Here is a 19,858-nt window from a genome sequence, read left to right as displayed (position 1 = left end):
AGTGCTCCCTCACTCCTAAACTTGAATGCAGCACAAATTATTGCTCACAAGCTACTTCGAAGAAGAGACTTGAGAGTGTTTGCCTGAATCATGGCTTTAGATGTCGATTGGTATTCCACTCCAGGCCTCTTGCCCAGTGGACCTGCTACCCCTCCATATTAATGGAAGGCTACCAGGATAAGAAGAAAAGGCCAGAACATAAGATCTTCAAAACTGTGTTTCTTGGAATTCGGGGGATTATTGAGGGTTCCATGTGGTTATAGACTCCAGTGAGCTCATGAACTCACGAATATGTCCTGTCAGTTTCCGTGTACAAATTGCATTTTCTGTTTTTATTATGCTCTGTATGGTTGCCTTGTAGGAACCGCCTTCCAGAAAATGGGATGGGTAATTTTGGCATTTCCAGGGTATCCTAAATGAAAGAACATTTTAAAGCGGTGGAATGGTGGAATGACAAAGTGACAGATTTATTAATAATTAATTGAGGACATGGATTCTGATTTTCTATAAATATTAACTAATTTCTTCCAGACTAAATGTTGGGCAGTGTTGTTGGAATTAGTTCTGATGCATCATTTCATGGAAATATTGCAATGACATTTTCAACATCTTTTTTTGTATATTTTCAACTTTTTTGTGTGTAAATGGAAAACAAGGACATATTTAGGTGAATAATTTTAAACAACAAGCCAATAGATTAAATCTGCAAGTGATTTGAATGAAAGAAATCCATCTAAGAGAGAGGGTTGTTGACAAGATATTGGTTAACTCTTGCCCAGAGTAGGTTGAATTTAGGACCAGAGGATATAGGTTCATGGTGAAGGGGAAAAGATTTAATAGGAATCCGAGGGGTCACTTTTTAACACCAAGGGTGGTGGGTGTACGGAACAAGCTTCCAGAGGAGGTAGTTTAAGAGATAGTTAGACAGGTACATGGATAGGACAGGTTTGGAGGGATATGGACCAAGCGCAGGCAAGTGGGACTGGGACATTGTTGGCCGGTGTGGGCATGTTGGGCCAAAGGGCCTGTTTCCACACTGTATCACTCTATGACTACTATTTCTGTTGGGTCCCAGCTACAAGACCTGGGCAGATTAAGGAAAAGGTGGGGAAAAAATATGAAAAAAAACAATTTAGTAAAATTAACAAAACCAGCAGTGGGAAATGTTGAAAACTGAAACACGCCGTTTGATTCAAACATAACTATTAATACTTGTGTTTGGGCTATTATTAATATTTATTGGATTTTCAAATTAATTAATTAATAATATTAATTATGACATGGCAAACAGGTGTAAAATTGCCTGAATTTGGTGAATCTGGATGGTTAGAGATGTAACTGTGAACCCCACCGAGTGCGTACTATTTATTTCAGATACTATTTATTTCAGCAGAGTTAGTTAGACCAGTCAGTTCCTGCGATCTGTACTTGGGGCTACTGTGTATAAATTGCAAAATCAAGTCGTGAGTCAGTGCACGGTCCAGAGAAATATGGGTCAATATCACTGCGACAAACACTGTTTTCTTTTCCATATTGTACAAAAATATAAATATAACACCACCAAACAACAAACAAAACTATTAATTTAAAACACTCTCATTCATTCATTTTACTGGCTACGAGTCTCCACTCTCCTCGGTCTGGTTCAGGAGAAAGAGCACTTGGCACTTAAAATGGTCGCGATGACAAGAATAAGCTGCATGTCCTGCGAAAATGCACACCAGGGTAGATGGTACAAGCGACATTTCAACCGCATTCATGCAACTGAGTGAGAACCAAAGCAAACGTTTCGAACAACACCTTGGCATCTCACTCTGCTGAGTGACAAAGATGGGCTTCCTCTGATGAAGATCAAATGCCTCGTCGGATCACCATATAGATCATTATCTGAATACGTCACCACTTTAGGTGGGCACAGTAGCAATACAAACTGTTGGGAAGTCTATTGTTAGTATTTTTTTTAAACAATCAGTGTTTGGAAGCTTGTCGGTTGATTTCCAAAATACCTGTTTTTCAAATGGTTTTTTTTGTACAGAAGAGAAAATTCAGAACAGGGTACTAGGAGAGGAGACAGTGGTGCACATCTTAGTACAGACCTCAGCTTGGCATCGAGAGTAGCCTCAGAGAAAGGCTGCAAATTAGGCACATTATTATTTGCATCACCCTGTGACTGATAAGTTCTTTGAGTAAATGGAAGGCCAAATGTGAAATGTAACTAAACGGAAGTGAATTTTTTTTTAAACCCAGCCCTTTCGGTGTGCTGTATTGCAAACATCAAATGCACTGGCATCACAGAACCAAAGGCAGTGTTTGTGCAGAAAGCACTCAAATATCTACTTACGTCAGAGAAAGCTTATGGCTTCTCACAGGCATAACGTGGGGGGGCTTAAAGAAAAGATGTCACTGGAAAATCCAGCATCACCAGGGTGGAAATAAATGTCGCCCCCCCAATCTGAAAAGGGGAATGCACACCTACGAGTGATCTAGTTAAACTGAAAGACGCGCAAAAGCACAGTCTCATTGTTGTGATCAGCAAGTTAACATCCCGCACGGTTTACTGGATATTAGGGGTTTTAGTAGCAGGAAAAACAATGTTAAGTATCCTGAAATCACACATTTCCCACTAATTCATGCTGACAGAACAGCTCAAACTCCCAGTCTGCAGTGAGAGCTCAGGGGATGGCCTTTAAAGCCCTTGAAGAAAAAACCTAGTTGCCTTAATTGCTGGAGTAATTAAGGCACCAGCTTGCTGGGCTCTTTGGATCATGAGCTGATTCACTGACCATGCTAAATTAGCTTAGATCGTGGTGAGACTGACAAAATGCAATGCTGTTCTCCTGGGCTAGCTGAGAGAATTACAGAGAACTCGCTGCACAGGAACAGATCACGTGGACTAATGTTTCGTCCCTGTGGTTATACTCTGCATGAGCTTTGTCCCACTGTACATCATCTCTTCCGTCAAAATGTATTGGTTCCTTTCTCTCTCAGGTATGTTTCTCTCACACATAGGCAAAAAAGACAATGTCAATTTTCTTGCCCATCTTCCTGATGTTTTCCCTGCTGTGCTCTGATTCCGTGCAACTCAAGTCATCTTTTACCAACTTGCTCATTTTTGAGCTTTGATGATTGGGCTTGGAGAGGCTGTTTGCCATGGGTAATGATTCCTGAGCAGAATCCTATCTTCTCCCAGCATGCGCACAGTTCTGTCAGAATCCACTGGAAAATCAGTGCCAAGATCATCCAGGTAATCAAAGAGAATGGATACCATTTCTCCCATACGATCACCAAAGATAGACACAAAAAGCTGGAGCAAAGGTCTCCACCCAAAACGTCACCCATTCCCTCTCTCCAGAGACGCTGCCTGTCCCGCTGAGTTACTCCAGCTTTTTGTGTCTATCTTCGCTGTTGCAGCATCTGCTGTTCCTTCCTACATGCACTATCACCAGCCTCGGTTTACGTCAACTAACTCAGCAAATGCCAGGCACGGAGTTGAGACTGATCGAAATTGTACAAATTTAGTCAGTGAGTCCATCAAGGAAGCCTATCCATCAAAAGCAGCTTCAGCCTTAATGAGCAATCCAAAGAGCCGGCAATGGGCAGTCGCCATTTTGTGAACTATATGGCTGTGGATGACATGAATATCACATCGATACCCATGTTACCAATTTAGATTATATCATTGCTTAAATGCTCATGACACCATCCACTGGAGAAATTAATTCAATAGAATAATGGTTAAAAAAAAATCAGTTTGCAATATGGCAGGTAGGGTGTGTGGTGTAAATATGGTTAGTATTTTTGATATTTTGTAAGATTGGGATTTACTTTGGGCTAATAAATTATTTTAAAGGGAATTACAGTAGGTCCCAAGCACACCTCCCCCCCCCCCCCCCCCCCCCCATACACAGAACTGGGAGAAAGGCAAATTACTTCTGTAACCATGGTAATCTGAAGTGAAAACAAACTTCTTTCATGACGACTAGGTACTTGCATAGAAAGAAAATCCTGACAGGATAGAGAATCTACTCTAGATAAACTTTTAAGTTTTAAAAGGCATAGCAGCAAAATAATCAAGCAATTATCATTTATCTGAACCCAAAGTTACAAAAATTCTCTTCATCGTACACAGTCTACACATCTTACCATTCATTGGAACTCTGACTCTGAATTTTCCGGTGCTTTACACAGTATATAATACAGAAGTATACAGTACATCATTAAATAGGTTTGTTTCGTTTTGATTTTTTTTTAGTATTAAAATATATTTAAACACCAACTTAATATTTTAATATAAATCTTCCTGTCTCCATCATGAGGTTTATGTACATAGGCAGTTTTACACATTTCTTGAGCCAGAGGATGTCGGGATATGCGATGGACTGGGGTGTTGATGGGGGAATAAAAGCATTCTTTGGCTGCCACATTCATTTGAGGCGACCTGCAGAAAAATAAATTGAATGATCAGACTATCAGTGATACAAGTAAAAAATATATATAAGTTCATAAGTGATAGGAGCAGAATTAGGCCATCAAGTCTACTCTGCCATTGAATCATGGCTGGTCTATCTTTCCCTCTCAACCCCATTCTCCTGCCTTCTGCTCTCAAAACCCCTGACACCCGTACTAATCAAGAATCTAACTTTCTCTGCCTTAAAAATATCCATTGACTTGGCTTCCACAGCCTTCTGTGGCAACGAATTCTACAGATTCACCACTCTCTGATGAAAGAAATTCCTCGTCATCTCCTTCCTAAAGGAACGTCCTTTAATTCTGAGGCTGTGACCTCCACCTACTTCTCGTACAGTACTGTATATAAAGGATGCTACTGTTGGCATTAGCACAGTTCTCATTCTATTACATTAAGTGGAGCTTCATTGTACTATGAATAATTTACACAATTGAACTCAGAGTATGCCATTAAAATCAACAACAAAAAAATCTATATCATTGCGCTTGTTCCTTTTGATGTCTGGCACAAGCTCTAATGTGTAATACGGACTTGACAGTCTAATTGTGTAGGAAGGAACTGCAGATGCTGAGTTACATCAAAGATAGATACAAAATGCTGGAGTAACTCAGCGGGTCAGGCAGCATCTCTGGAGAGAAGAAATAGGAAATCCTTCGTCTGAAGAAGGTTTTCGACCTGAAATGTCATCTATTCCTTTTCCCCAGAGATGCTGCCTGACCCACTGAGTTACTCCAGCATTTTGTGTCTACTGACTTATTCTGGATTGATGAGATCAATGAATAGCTGCTTTAAGTTGTTGAAAACTTCCGTTTCACCACTGGAAATTCTACAAATCAACACTTTCTTGAACTTCCCCTCAACCAACAGCATGACCGCAGAGTTACTGACCTATGACCAAAATGCAAAATGGGATTACTATCAGCAAAATCTGAATCAAGTCGATAACATTGGTCAGCATACATATCAATAAACATGTACTCCTTTAGGCCAAAACTACCTTAATGGTTCAAAAATTGACTATGTTAGGTAGGAAGCGATACTGAGGGCCAGGAAGGTGTCTGCACTGATGGTGGGTTAGTTTGCTGAGCTGGCTAATCTCAGCAGTAAAGCTACAATCCTGCTGGCACAGAGAGAGTAACACAGCCATGAATTTCACAGCGGGCAGACATTTCAGATAGAATGATTCTAGTTCTTCTTCCTGATGCTTGTGAGAATGTAAAGTGTTTGAGTAAATGAAGGTGCAACTAAATAAATGGGTAGAGTTATGGAGTTTGTACTTTCTCCCCGTGACCATGTGGGTTTCCTCCGGTTTCTTCCCACACTCCAAAACGTACAGATTTGAAGGTTAATTGACTTTGGTAAAAATTGTAGATTGCCACTAATGTGTAGGATAGACAATAGACAATAGGTGCAGGAGGAGGCCATTCAGCCCTTTGAGCCAGCACCGCCATTCAATGTGATCATTCTCAATCAGTACCCCGTTCCTGCCTTCTCCCCATACCCCCTGACTCTGCTATCCTTAAGAGCTCTATCTAGCTCTCTCTTGAATGCATTCAGAGAATTGGCCTCCACTGCCTTCTGATAGTGCTCGTGTCCGGGGTGATCGCTGGTCGGTGCGGACGCGATAGGCCGAAGGCCCTGTTTCCACACTTTATTTCGAAAGTCTTAAAAGTCTAAAGTCTGGGAATTCAAAGTTAAACTGGTGTAGACTAAAAAACAGCCTTGAATTTGAGTAACTAAAAATCCCTATTTTTCTTTTAGGGACGGCAAAAAGGATAGTCATGATTAATATTGATCGCTTTTATTTCAAAGTAAGACATTTTGAGTTGAGTCTTGTGATATTCTGGAGAATTAAGCAAAAAGCAGAGAGAATTACCTAATGCCTTCTTGGGGCTTCCAATTTCCTCACTTCACATTCGGCATCCTGAAGTTCAAAAAGCTCCACCTTGGAGTCCATTGTTTTGTCATGATTCACACACGGAGATGGTATGTGCAATTCCTCAAAGCAGTCTGACTCGCTGTCCTCAAACCCTTCGTGCGTGTACCCTTTAAATGTCTGGGGTACACTCGGGTGTACAGAGAGCGTCACTGACGCCGTGGCAGTCACCGTTGTGAAAGGGTTACTGGGCCCAAATACACCAGTGGAGAATGCAGGAAGTGTAGTCCTGGGATGGTGAGTCCTACTGTTGCGAGACCTGTGATGACCCCTGGAGGAGCTGGCAGGCTGGATGGGTTGAGCAACGCTTCTGCTGTGCAGTCCATTGTTCGAGACCTGTTGCCTCCCCTCTCCTGCTGCTTTATTTAAGTCTTGAGGTTCTTGCCAAGCCAGCTGAGAACTAACCGAATCAACAGTGGATCGGGCTGGTGCTTTCGAGTTTAAATTATTCTTCTTGTGCGACAAATCCTTAACATCTTTGTACGGCTTCACAATCTGTTGGAGAACATTAAAAAAAAAACATTGTTTCTTAACAAAGCTTTCTTTCTGAAAGAAACGTTTGTTTATTAGACAGATACATGAACTTAAGATTAAAATAATATGAGAGGTTGACCATTCTCAGACCAATGGGTTGATTGGTCATCAATGGCAGTGATCGAAATTAATTTCCAAACCAGCCTTTGAATGTAGACCTGTAGACTGAATTATCATTTTCTAATATATACACAATTATTGGCTTATTAGAATTTTTCTCTGTTAACTATTAATAAGAAAATTCGAGCCAACGTCGCTCAATCTTTCCCTAGCCTTTCAAAGACGAGTGCAATTTGAAAAGTAATTTGCAATTCACACATTTTGCTACGGAGGATAATGGCCAGTCTTGTGGACGTTCCTGTGGATACCAACAATGCTTGATTTGGTGATCACTCTCGAAGGCAAATACTCCTTCTGTTCTCTCTTCCACCCCAAAATTAAGATAGGAGGATTTGATTTTCCATGAGCAACTTGTCTTTTGACTCCACTACTTGTAGATTTACACACAGGATGGGTTGATTAATAAAGGTAGGTCATTTAATTACACAAATGCTGTTGACGTGAAGAAATGTCCATACTAGCAATGTTTCCGTTACCTACACCCCTGGTGGAAAATGGTCCGAATAGATTCTTAACTAGGGTTGTGATTAGCTCATTATAAAGCCCCATTCCGTTTCTATAACCCATTGGTTTTGACTCCAATCAAAATGGCAAAATAAAACATTCGAATGACAAAGTAATGACTTACAGTGACTCGAGGAAAGTTTGGATTGTTTCCAGACTCCACCAGTATCTGTGAGCGAATTGGTGGGATGATGTACGCACTCTGGTCAAACTGCGGCAGGTCCTCTTCGCTGATCCCAGACAAGGTGGCTTCCGAATAATATTCCGAGTCAGAAGACTCAGTAAACATGCTCTGTTGCTGTGGGAATGAATGGATGTAGAAGCCGTGATGATTCATGGGTGGAGGAATGGGCTCAGGAGAAGGCATTGGCAATTGACTGCTTCTATCTGCCGGAGTGACCTAGAGACAAAAGAAAATCAAAGAATGCAATTAATTAGCTGCATAAGTTAGAAATTATTTGCAACTTTAAGTAGACTTCAAGGTACAGATGCACCCAGCGCCTGGTTATTTCCACAGTACCTTTTTTCCCCCAGATACTGTGGATGGTTTGATTGTAATCATGTACAGTTTTTCCGCTGACTGGATAGCTCACAACGAGAAAGCTTTTCACTGCACTTTGGTACACGCGACAATAAACCGAGCTGGAAACTAATGTTGTCTTCTGCCAATTTATCTTTGCACTTGGAATCCCTCCACTTATCTTTGCAAATGGAATTTGGCTGAAATTCTACCATAAACCAGTCCCGAAGATTTCCAGCAACATGTCTTCAACTCAAATGTAGCAAAATGAACAAGTAGGCAGCCTCTACACAGCCCTTTGATTAGTAAGGGTGTCAGGGGTTCTAGGGGGAAGGCAGGAGAATGGGGTTGAGAGGGAAAGATAGATCAGCCATGATTGAATGGCGGAGTAGACTTGATGGGCCGAATGGTCTAATTCTGCTCCTAACAACTTATGAACGACCCTGGCTCCAATGTGGTCTTGTGGAAATGTTCTGGGTACGACATTTCCCAGTGACTGGATTTAGAAAAAAAAATCAGTTTTGTGAAATAGAAACATAGAAAATAGGTGCAGGAGGAGGCCGTTCGGCCCTTCAAGCCAGCACCACCATTCATTGTGATCATGGCTGATCATCCACAATCAGTAACCTGTGCCCAACTTCTCCCCATATCCCTTGATTCCACTAGCCCCTAGAGCTCTATCTAACTCTCTCTTAAATTCATCCAGTGAATTGGCCTCCACTGCCCTCTGTGGCAGAGAATTCCACAAATTCACAACTCTCTGGGTGAAAAAGTTCCTTCTCACCTCAGTTTTAAATGGCCTCCCCTTTATTCTAAGACTGTGGCCCCTGGTTCTGGACTCCCCTAACATTGGGAACATTTTTCCTGCATCTAGCTTAGTCCAGTCCTTTTATAATTTTATATGTCTCCATAAGATCCCCTCTCATCCTTCTAAACTCCAGTGAATACAAGCCTAATGTAACTTTATCACATCACATCCACCAAGCATGCAGCCTTTCCTGGGATTGATATTGTTGTAATAACCCTGCTCACACTGCGGTTGGACTTGGCCTGCCCCCTACCCAGTGGCAAGGACAACCTGACACAGCACGCACACAACGATCTCTGAGGCATCACGTTACATGCAGAGCAATATATACTCAGCAATGATCAACGTAGTAACCTCATCATTGTCCTTGTATGGTTTGCATGCACAGTGATGGCTAACTGGGGAGTAACTAACAAGGTTTCGTCTTAATACTGGGGGGGTTTAGATAAATTCACAAACCTAGGAGATTTTGCAGAACCCCAACACATGATTTCAGACTGGTTTTTCAGCTGCTGTTGTGCTCATTCTGCGAATTCACAACCAACGCAAATTTGTGACTCATATAGAAATGGTCTGCTTCCAATTATATTAATTACCCTTACCGGTTGAAGCACTTATTACACAAAATTCAGTTCGCAATCCAAAAGAATCCAAATCTTGTTAATCAAACACAAACATGCTTCCAAAATCAATTTGAATTTCTTGCTTGGAGAATACTCAGACTAACTTGAGTAGAACGTACATTTTGAGGGAAAGTGCTGGGAATTAAAGGTGGCATTCAGGAGCCAGTGAAGAACTTTACTCATAGTACCGATTGTGTGCTGCGTCGCGGTTTATTGCCACACTGTGGTCAGTGACAGCTTAGTCAAACTGTGGAAGGTGGTGCAATGGGCCTCGTATATCTCAGAAAGTGTGAGGGGTTGTGGTGAATCAAAGTTGTTACAGGGGACGAAGAATTGAATTATTTTGGCAGTCTCTTAGAGAGTCATAGAATGATTCAGCGTGGAAACAGGTCCTTCGGCCCAACTTGCCCACACTGGCCAATATGTCCCAGCTACACTAATACCACCTGCCCGCGTTTGGTCCATATCCCTCCAAATCTGTCCTATTCATGTACTTGTCTAACTGTTTCTTAAACGTTGGGATAGTCCGTGCCTCAACTACCACCTCTTGTTCCATACACCCACTACCATTTGTGTGAAAAGGTTGCCCCTCAGTTTCCTATTAAACCTTTTCCCTTTCACCTTAAACCTATGTCCTCTGGTCCTCGATTCACCTACTCTGGGCAAGAAACTCTGTGCATCTACCTGATCTATTCCTCTCATGATTTTATACACCTCTCTAAGGTCACCCCGCATCCTCCTACGCTCCAAGAAATAGAATCCCGGCCCACTCATCCTCTCCCTATAGCTCAGACCGTCTAGTACCTTTTCCAGTTTGACAACATCTTTCCCATAACAACTCATTTACTAAAGTAAATTACTAAAGTAACGACATGCACTATATCATCAAGGCCTTGAGCGCGGCACGGTGGCGCAGTGGTAGAGTTGCTGCCCAATCAGCGCCAGAGACCCAAATTCGATCCTGACTGCGGATGCTGTCTGTGTGGGAGGAAACCGGAGCACCTGGAGAAAACCCATGCGGTCACTAGGAGAACGTACAAACTCCGCACAGATAGCATCCACAGTCAGGATTCCTGGTCTCTGGCGCTGTGAGACAGCAGCTCTACCGAGGCACCACCGTGCGGCCCTTATATCCCATCGTCAAACCAGGATCAATAATGCAAAGACCGTTGTGCTTACCTCGGCTGGGGGTCCAATGACTGAGAGCAAAACGGGAAGGAGAACCAGACCGTTAAGGATGCCCAATATTGTTAATATGGTTAAAACGGCAAAGAAATATCTGCAAACAGAAAACAGGAATCCATGTTGTCAGAAGATCCACCTTGCATTTTTTCCTCATCAAATTCAAGAACAAACCATCAACATCAATTCATCAAACATTTATAATAGCAAGTATATCGGACAGCAAGGCGGTGAATGGAAAGGGTGCGAGTGGGGATCGTTGGAGAATGCATCAATTGTTTGGCTAAGATCCTATGACAGTCTTGCTATCAATGGAGGCCAAGTCAATGGATATTTTTAAGGCAGAAATTGACAAATTCTTGATGAGTACGGGTGTCAGGGGTCATGGGGAGAAGGCAGGAGAATGGGGTTAGGAGGGAGAGATGGATCAGCCATGATTGAATGGCGGAGTAGACTTGATGGGCCGAATGGCCTAATTCTACTCCTATCACTTATGACCTTATGAACTAAATAGAATGAATTTCAAGATAAAGAAGATGGAGGAACTGGAGGTATGTCTGGGTCGGTGGGTATGGGGAAGTAGGAGCTGTTGGTGAGAATCCACTTGCTGTCCAAGATCTAAACAAAGTGACCACAGTGCTTTGAGTGGGTGACAGTAACATGGGAAGAGGGGCAGAAAAGCTCAGCTCTGTCCACCCTGATTAAATTGAGGGCAAGTGAAAGTATGAATGTAACTTCACGAGGCTGTTGACACTCCAACCATCTCCCTCAATATTTGACTCCAAATTTAGTGAAACTAGATGGCCTCTCTCAAGATCAGCTGCGAGGTACATCTCCCGCTGTGTCTGAAAATTGGGAAAGGTCGTGAATAATTATGGCCAATTTCCCGTTTCAGGCCTGCTGGTCTGGAGGCATTAATTACAGAGCAAAGGGCCTCCGCAGAAACTCCTCACTGTACTTAGAAGGATTAAGACATTTGGCTCGGTTTCAAGTGAAATTCCTGAGCAGGAGGCTTAGTCCTATTCCCAGTGGCAGGCACATCTATCATTACAGTCGCAGTACTTCCTGCTCTGTGTGACTATATGCGTGTGTTTGTGTGTGTGTGTGTGTGTGTGTGTGTGTGAAAGCAGGAGGGTGAGGGGGGGTTTAGCTCAGCATTCAAGACAATTCCAGTCTCTTCCTTTTCCTCATATCCCCGCAAAGGGTCACGACTGCCATGACTGCTCCCTCACTTCGAACCCCGTAAACAATGCAAAAAGAGAGCTGGAACTCTTGCTTTGGGAGCTCCGATAAATCCTTTGCAAATGCAGTGGGGAGGGAAACTGTTCAGTGTTCAGACATTTCAGTGCTGAAAACGCAATCGAGCAAGAAGAAAATGGTAGTAAACTTTGAACCATTCAAAGGCCAAGGTTGCCTATTTAAAACATGCCTTTATAAATAAAGCAAGGTTACACACCTCAATTATTTCCGAGGCACTGCAAGAAAGTAGGGAAGCAAAGCATTTAGTTTCTTCTCAGTACGGACCCACGGACTGCACTAATGTCTGAATAACCCGTTGTTAGTGATGTTGGTTGAGGAATGAACATTGACCAGGATACTGGGAGAGTGTCTGCTTTTCTTCAGGAAGTGCCAAGGGATCGCTAACATCCACCTGTGAGGCCGCCCAAGGCCTTGGTTTAAATCTCATCTGATAAATGAGACCAATGCCGACTGGTAGATTTTTTATCTTACTCTACTTTAGTTTAGAGATACAGCGCGGAAACAGGGCCTTCGGCCCACCTGGTCCGTGCCAACCAGCGATCACCCCGTGATCACTAGCACTCTCCTGCACACGAGGGAAGATTTACAATTTCACCGAAGCCAATTTGCAAACCTGTACATCTTTGGAGAGTGGGTGGAAAGTGAAGCACCCGGAGAAAACCCTCACAACCACGGGGAAAACGTACAAACTCCGTACAGACAACACCCATAGTCAGGATCGAACCTGGATCTCTGGCGCTGTGAGGCAGCAGCTCTACCGTGGTGCCACTGTGCCCCCCCCCCCCCCCCCAATTCTGTCGTCGATTTAATATCCATTCCATTCTGTTCTTTGTTTAATATATTCTCTTAAGTTTCCTGGTGATCAGTTTTTTAAAAGTGCAATAACATTTTTTTGTTCTTTAAAACACGGGGAATAGTCGCGGAGAACGGAGAACTAACGCACAGCTGCAGAACAGCAGTAACCTTTCTGCCAGACCTTACTGCCTTTCCAGCTTTAAAGCCTTTGAGCCCCATGTGTGTTGAGGAAGGCAGAGTGTTTATTTAACAACATAGTAAGATAAGCAACAATATGCAGTATTCGGAATTCACAGGAACTCCAATGGAGCCCCAGGATCTATCTCCCTCCTTCGCTTGACATTTTTTTTTTTAAAGTGTGGCTTACGAGTTTCAACTGTGGCTTGGTTATGGCTACGAATGTTTGGGAGAGGATGGTGGGGGTTGTGCTTGTGCGTTAAAGGGGCCTTGGCATCCATCTTGTGGGTCAGGAAAGAATGGTGAAGGCAGGTAGGACCACTTTGAAACGGCCTGCACATCAGATAGAACTTTGCCGAGGGGGTTGACAAGTTTCTCAGGTTAATTTCCCGGGCAGCATTCATCGCGGCCCTGTGAACACAATCCACGGCTTCATTCTTTGTGCCAATCTCCTTTCTACCCTGTTATAAAATAGTTGTGGTCCTGGCGTGTAAAACTGTTGACGAATCATTTAGCAAAGGATCCTTGCAGTGATATTGCTGAAAAGTCAAAATTCAGCCACTTTTCTTTGGATCCAAGCATAACTAAGTCTTAACTTGCTGGCTCCCACACTGCCAGAAATTTCACTGGACTGAATATTTTTGCATTGCTGGTTATTTCTTTATAAAATTGCTTCTGCATTGCCTTACGGTACGATAGAACTTTATTTATCCCAGGAGGGAAATTGATCTGCCAACGGTCATTAAAACACAAAATACATGAAATTAAAGTGATGTGTGGAAAGGATTGGGGATGTGCAAAGTTTGGGGAGGGGGGTTGGGTCAGTCTACCCCATGACAGAAGGGGGAGGAGTTGTACAGTTTGATAGCCACGGGGAAGAAGGATCTCCTGTGGCGTTCTGTCCTGCATCTTGGTGGTACCAGTCTGTTGCTGAAGGTGCTCCTCAGGTTGACCAGACGCTTTCTACCAATACAGAGAGTGGATGAAGAAAATGCTTTGCCCTGGTCTTTTTGAACCCACTGCGCACCCCTTCAATTAGATCAGATCACAGCGGGGAGAATTAAGGGATATAGGTCTGCCCTGAAATACTGAAGCTCAGTCAGTTTAATTTGCTCCAACACCAACACTGCCCTTTGCTAAAAACCATCAGAGAGTAACAAAATTTGACTTGCCATTGAACACTGGCAAATGAATATGTTGGTTACTTTCCCTCACCAGGCATTGTGGCGCAGCGGTAGAGTCGCTGCCTCGCAGCTCCAGAGACCCGGGTTCAATCCGGACTATGGGTGCTGCCTGGACGGAGTTTGTGCGTTCTCCCTATGACCTGCATGGGTTTTCTCCAGGAGCTCCGGTTTCCTCCCACACTCCAAAGGCATGCAAGTTTGTAGGTTAATTGGCTTGGTAAAATTGTGACTTGTCGTGTGTGTGTGTGTGTGTGTGTGTGTGTGTGTGTGTGTGTGTGTGTGTGTAGGATAGTGCTAGTGTACGAGGATCGCTGGTCGGCGTGGACTCAGTGGGCCGAAGGGCCTGTTTTGGCACTGTATCTCTAAACTAAACTAAAGCAAAAGGAAGCCTTAATTGCCATCCCTCATTGCCCTTTATAACAAGAGGAGCCCTCCTAGCAAGGCAATCAGACAAGCAAGCATCTTCTATTTATTTTACTTAAGCCAACAGTCTGAAAATCAATCGGTTGACTTGTTTAGCAGGACCTCCAGGTAGGCAGCTTGTCAGAATATCGTTGTTTATGCCTCCTGTAATCTTTTTCATTCTGGGGAAAGCTGGCTGAAAAATGCAGAGTTTGTTCAGCTGTTTATGGTGTATGCACCAAAGAAGAAATATTTACAACAACTTCCTTGCACTAACCCACGCTATCTGACTGGTTCTCTAAACAAGACCCCCCTGCCTGAAAGTCTACCTTGTGGTTCAATTAGCTCAACGTTTAAAATGTTTTTTTAAAAGTCAGCTGGGGCTTTCAAAACAGTATCTCTGTTTCTCATCAGTTTTAAGTGATGGGGAGTAGAAATTTCTCCCAACCCCATCCCTCCTCCGTCCCTCTCCCCCCCCCCCCTTTTTCTTCTTTTTTCCCCCATTTGCAAGGCCACAAAAACAAGAGCAGGAGACTAGTTTCTCAAGGCTGCTTCACCGTTCAATATAATTGTGGCTGATCTAACATTAGGCGTCAACTCCACTTTCCTGCTCGTTCCCCAAAACCCCGGATTCCTCCACCCACCAAAATCTATCAATGTCCGCTTTACAGCATCACCTAAATAGCCAGAGTGCTTATCCCCAATTCTTTGTCCCTGCTATCGCCTAGCCGCACACTGAATTTGTTTTTCACTCTGTGACTATCAACCATGTCCCAACATGGCGCAGCGTAGAAGTCACATCGTGGTAGCATTCAAACTCCATCTTCTCTACCCTTAGATTGCCAAAGCAGCCAGACCATTTTAATTGGCTTTCCGCATATGCAGGCACCTCACATTTTACACATATTTGATTTATGCGGTTTTTGAAATAACGCGCTTACACTTTTAATGCCAAAGTTTGATTTACACACTGGTATTTTTGGAATAACGCGCCAAAATTAACCGCTGACAGCGTGTAGAAACATAGAAAGTAAGTGCAGGAGTAGGTCATACGGCCCTTCGAGCCAGCACCGCCATTCAATATGATCATGGCTGATCATCCAGAATCAGTATATGTTTCAATTACACGTTTTTGAATTCGGGCGCTGCTTTTCAAGCAAGTAACCCCTTAATAAAACACGAGGTGCCTGTATCATGTAACTGACCAACTGCGTTACTTGGACAAATAGGACTCAATGCACCGAAGGCACTACAACAACATGATAACTCATGTTTTTCATGAATTAAAAAAATTCTAACATGACAACAATAACTGCACTTCAAAGGTACTCCCGTGGCCTTTGAGCACTTTGGGAAACGTCGAGCTCATGAGAGATGCTATATCAATGCAAATCTTTCTCTCCTGATCCGTACAGTGGCAGCTGTGGGTGATTGGTGGTGCTCTTGTTATAAGTCAGAAGGTTGTGAGAGAGAGAGAGTGTCTACACCACAGGATTGTACTCGAGAAGTGCAAAGCTGTTTTGGGATGGTGTCAATTAATAGAAGAAAATGATCCAATGTCACACCTTTTTTTTAGGCGGCCAGAAAAAATATTCAAAGCCATGGTTTAAAAAGAGTGGGCAGATAGTGGTGGTGATGGGCCCCTGAGATTTCCCTGTTTTCCTGGCCTCAGCCAACACTCATATCGTCATAGAGTCATACAATGTGGAAACAGGCCCTTCAGCCCAACTTGCCCACACCGGCCAACATGTCCGATTCACACTACTCCCACTCGCCTGCGTTTGGCCCGTATCCCTCTAAACCTGTCCTATCCATGTACCTGTTTAATTGTCTTTTACACGCTGCGACAGTCCCTGTCTCAACTACTTCCATAGCAGCTCATTCCATATACCAACACTCTTTGTGTGAAAAAGGTACCCCTCTGATTCCTATAAAATCTTTCCCCCCTCATCTTAAACCTATACCCTCTGGCTCTCAATCAAACAAAAATCAGAAATCTACGGATGGCAATCTGAAACAAAGACAGAAAGTGCTGGAAACACTCGGCAAATCAGGCAGCATCTGTGGAAGGAGAAACCATCAATGTTTGGAAAATCTGAATTCCTTTGTGGGAACAGATGATTTCATTTCTGCTTATGGCAGCTTGCAGTGCACATTTTGGCTGCCATGTTTCATATACTGCAATTGGTTCTGCACTGTGACAGAATTTAGCGGTTTGCAAAAACTGAGATTACAAAAGCTGTGACATTTTTGTTTTAATTCCATCTCAAAATGTGGCCTGAATTCCAGCAAAGGCTGTTTAAAAATGAATGCAGGAGGAGAGGACAATTAGACTTTCTTTTTATTTGGTTTTGCTATCGCTTTCTCTCCTAAACTCTTAATTGGTATTTCTCTTTGGCACGGCAACTGGAATAGTTTCAACCACTGAACTGGATATCGCTGACAGTTTCCAGTCTGGGATTGGATTTAAGGTGCAAAAACTTTCAACTTCATTCAGACTTCTGCGGACCGCTCCAGAAAGAAACACTGGCTTCTATTTGAACCACGGTCTCCAGCCTAAGATAACATCTTCCTGGGAGGGGGTGGTGGAGGTTGCGTTCCACACGTTACATCTTAGAAACTCTGGGTGCCCATCATTTCTAGTGGGTTCTGCTAGAGTTCCAAGAATGCCTCAAGGAATTTTGACTTATTTAACTCAAGACCAACTGGGTGGTCTGGAAATCCATCAAGCAAACATCTACAAAGTAGCATTCGAGGGTTGCCAACTTCTCCTTCCATTGTCGCTGGTATATGGTTCAAGAGAGAATGGAAACACATGCTGAAGTAAAGCAAAAGACAGCTTTCACAATTAGGCTTCTAATGTTAGAGAAGGTTCAAAATCATAAGTTCATAAGATGTAGGAGCTGAAAAAGGCCGTTCGGCCCATCGAGTCTGCTCCGCCATTCGATCATGGCTGATCTATCTTTCTCTCTCAACCTCATTCTCCTGCCTTCTCCCCGTAACCTTTGACACCCTTACTAATCAAGAACCTATCAATCTCCGCTTTAAAAATACCCACTGACTTGGTCACCAGAGCTGTCTCTAGCAATGAATTCCACAGATTCACCACAAAATCACATCAGTTTTACTTTAGTTTAGTTTAGTTTAGAGATACATTGCAGACCGGGTCCACCACCGACCAGCAATCCCTGCACATTAACACTATCCTACACACACTAGGGACAATTTACATTTCTACCAAGCCAATTAACCTACAAACCTGTATGTCTTTGGAGTGTGGGAGGAGACCAAAGATCTCGGAAAAAACCCATGCGGTCACGGGGAGAACATACAAACTATGTACAGACAGCAGCCGTAGTCGGGATCGAACACGGGCCTCCGACGCTGCAAGCGCTGTAAGGCTGCTACTCTACTGCTACGCCACCGTGCCGCCCCAAACCATGGTTTGAGATTTCAAACCTCCGGAAAGCAAAGTGTTCCAGTCTAACATTTGCCCTGGGAACACCTTTGGACTAGATATCTACTCTGTGTCATGGGTTACATCAATCAAAGAAGTGGAAATGACAGCTGAGTATCACTCTTACAGACAGCAATGAACACTGACTTAAATCTCTATCACATATGGACATCAAATCCCCAACAAGCACTGAATCTTAGTAAACCTACTGCAAACATTCTGTTCAATTGTTTGCATGATTAAATGAGTACAGTTTATTAATGTTGACAGTCAAAGAATATTTCATCTTAAAGTTTTAAGTGAAACCCTGTATTAAATTATGATGTTAGTTTAATTTGCTGCAAATAACCCTTTTGACACACAGGGAAGCCATTCGGCCCATCAAGTCAATGCCAGCTCTTTCGCCTGTTTGTGGAATTAAAAGGAGAATAAAGGATGATCACTCGTTTGTAACACTAGAGTTTCAACTTTTGCTAGATCTCTCTAATTAATTCACAAAACCCCCACATTGGTGAGCGTCCATCTTCAGATACTTGATTATGGGGGGGGGGGGGGGGGGGGAGGATTATGGCTGATGATGCAAAGTTTTATGGAACTTAGCAATTTTTTTAATGAGGGGACAGGAAGTTAATGCATGTGAAATGATTTTTTTTTGCCCCCGAAAGAATCTCACGTTTGCAGAATAATTATCCTCTTTAGAAATTGGCACTCCAGAGACGTACTTGCATTCAGTGAAAATGCTGCCAATATTGATGCACACAAGCTGTAGCAGTACAAAGGCAGGGCCCCATATTCAAGGAGGGTTACACTCAACGCACAATGGCAAAATTCCAAAAATTCACTACTTGGCTCCCGGAGCCATTAGGTTGGGTTTTAAACCCACCCTCTACTGCACAAAGTTTACTGGGGCACTACGCCGCTAAGAGAACGCTTTCTCCAATATTACAGCACCGTAACGCTGCCCAGAGTCTCAAGAGGGCAATCCTATTTGCGTTTTCTGTTTTACGAGAACCGAGCCCAGTACATGCCTTTCATTGAAGATTGAACGTGCTATTAACTTCCCCCTTCGCAATGAGTCAGGCAGTCAAGATGTCTGTCAAAGGAACTGGGCCTGTAGAGTAGTTGAATGTGTGATTTCTCATCACTGTAAGATTCTATCCTACTTTTCAATCAACCTCCCCTCTCCTCTCCTCTCCCCGTCTTGCCCTGGTCAGCACCCATACCACCAAAATTATCACAGAGGGGCTGAGTGGAAGTCAAGAGTCAAGAATGTTTAACAAATGGCACTTCGGAAACGTCCTTGCATACAGTATATACATGTCGACAATAGAAAAGTGAAATCCTTATTTGCAGCAACTTAACAGCCCCTTAAACACAATACACACTGATTAAAATAATAGAATTTAAAAAAAAATCAATAAATTAATAATTGTAATAATTGCACATTGTATTAATAATTGTAATAATCTGACACTATGGAACTGAACATTTGCAAGAAAATGCACAATTGCCTATCTTCTGGTGGATGGTTGAAACGTCATTGATTGATTAATTGAAAGACTGGTTCCAAGAATCAGCATAGAAACAGGCCCTTCAGCCCATTGTGTCCATGCAGCCCATCAATCACCCGTTCACACTAGCTCTAAATTATCCCACTTTTGCGTCGTTCTTTACACACCGGGGACAGATTACAAAGGCCAATTAACTGGCAAATCTGCATGTCTTTGGGATGTGAGAGGAAACCAGAGCACCAGGAGAAAATCCACGCGGTCACAGGGAGTATTGCAAACCCCACACAGACAGCACCCAAGGTCAGGATCAAACCCAGGTCTCCGGTTTTGTGAGGCATCAGCTCTACCAGCTGTGCCACGGTTATGTTCTATTAACC

The 19,858-nt window shown here is 43.1% G+C and overlaps 1 protein-coding gene across 1 annotated transcript in view; it reads right to left on the bottom strand.

Annotated features, from left to right (window-relative positions):
* Positions 1-3,877: 3,877 nt before the first annotated feature.
* The window catches only part of ptch2 (patched 2), a 114,443-nt gene continuing 98,462 nt past the window's right edge, over positions 3,878-19,858 (bottom strand). Inside the window, exons 21-24 of the mRNA XM_078408098.1 lie at positions 10,693-10,792; positions 7,687-7,962; positions 6,345-6,899; positions 3,878-4,438 (exon numbers count right to left, since the gene is read on the bottom strand). Coding sequence (XP_078264224.1) covers positions 6,345-6,899; positions 7,687-7,962; positions 10,693-10,792 — 931 coding nt within the window. The 3' untranslated portion in view covers positions 3,878-4,438. The remainder of the gene's footprint in view (positions 4,439-6,344; positions 6,900-7,686; positions 7,963-10,692; positions 10,793-19,858) is intronic.

This window comes from Rhinoraja longicauda, chromosome 11, assembly GCF_053455715.1.
Source record: "Rhinoraja longicauda isolate Sanriku21f chromosome 11, sRhiLon1.1, whole genome shotgun sequence".
Classification (NCBI taxonomy): Eukaryota; Metazoa; Chordata; class Chondrichthyes; order Rajiformes; family Arhynchobatidae; genus Rhinoraja; species Rhinoraja longicauda.
The sequence above is the reverse complement of the archived record's forward strand: the minus strand, read 5'-3'. Positions and strand labels throughout refer to the sequence as shown.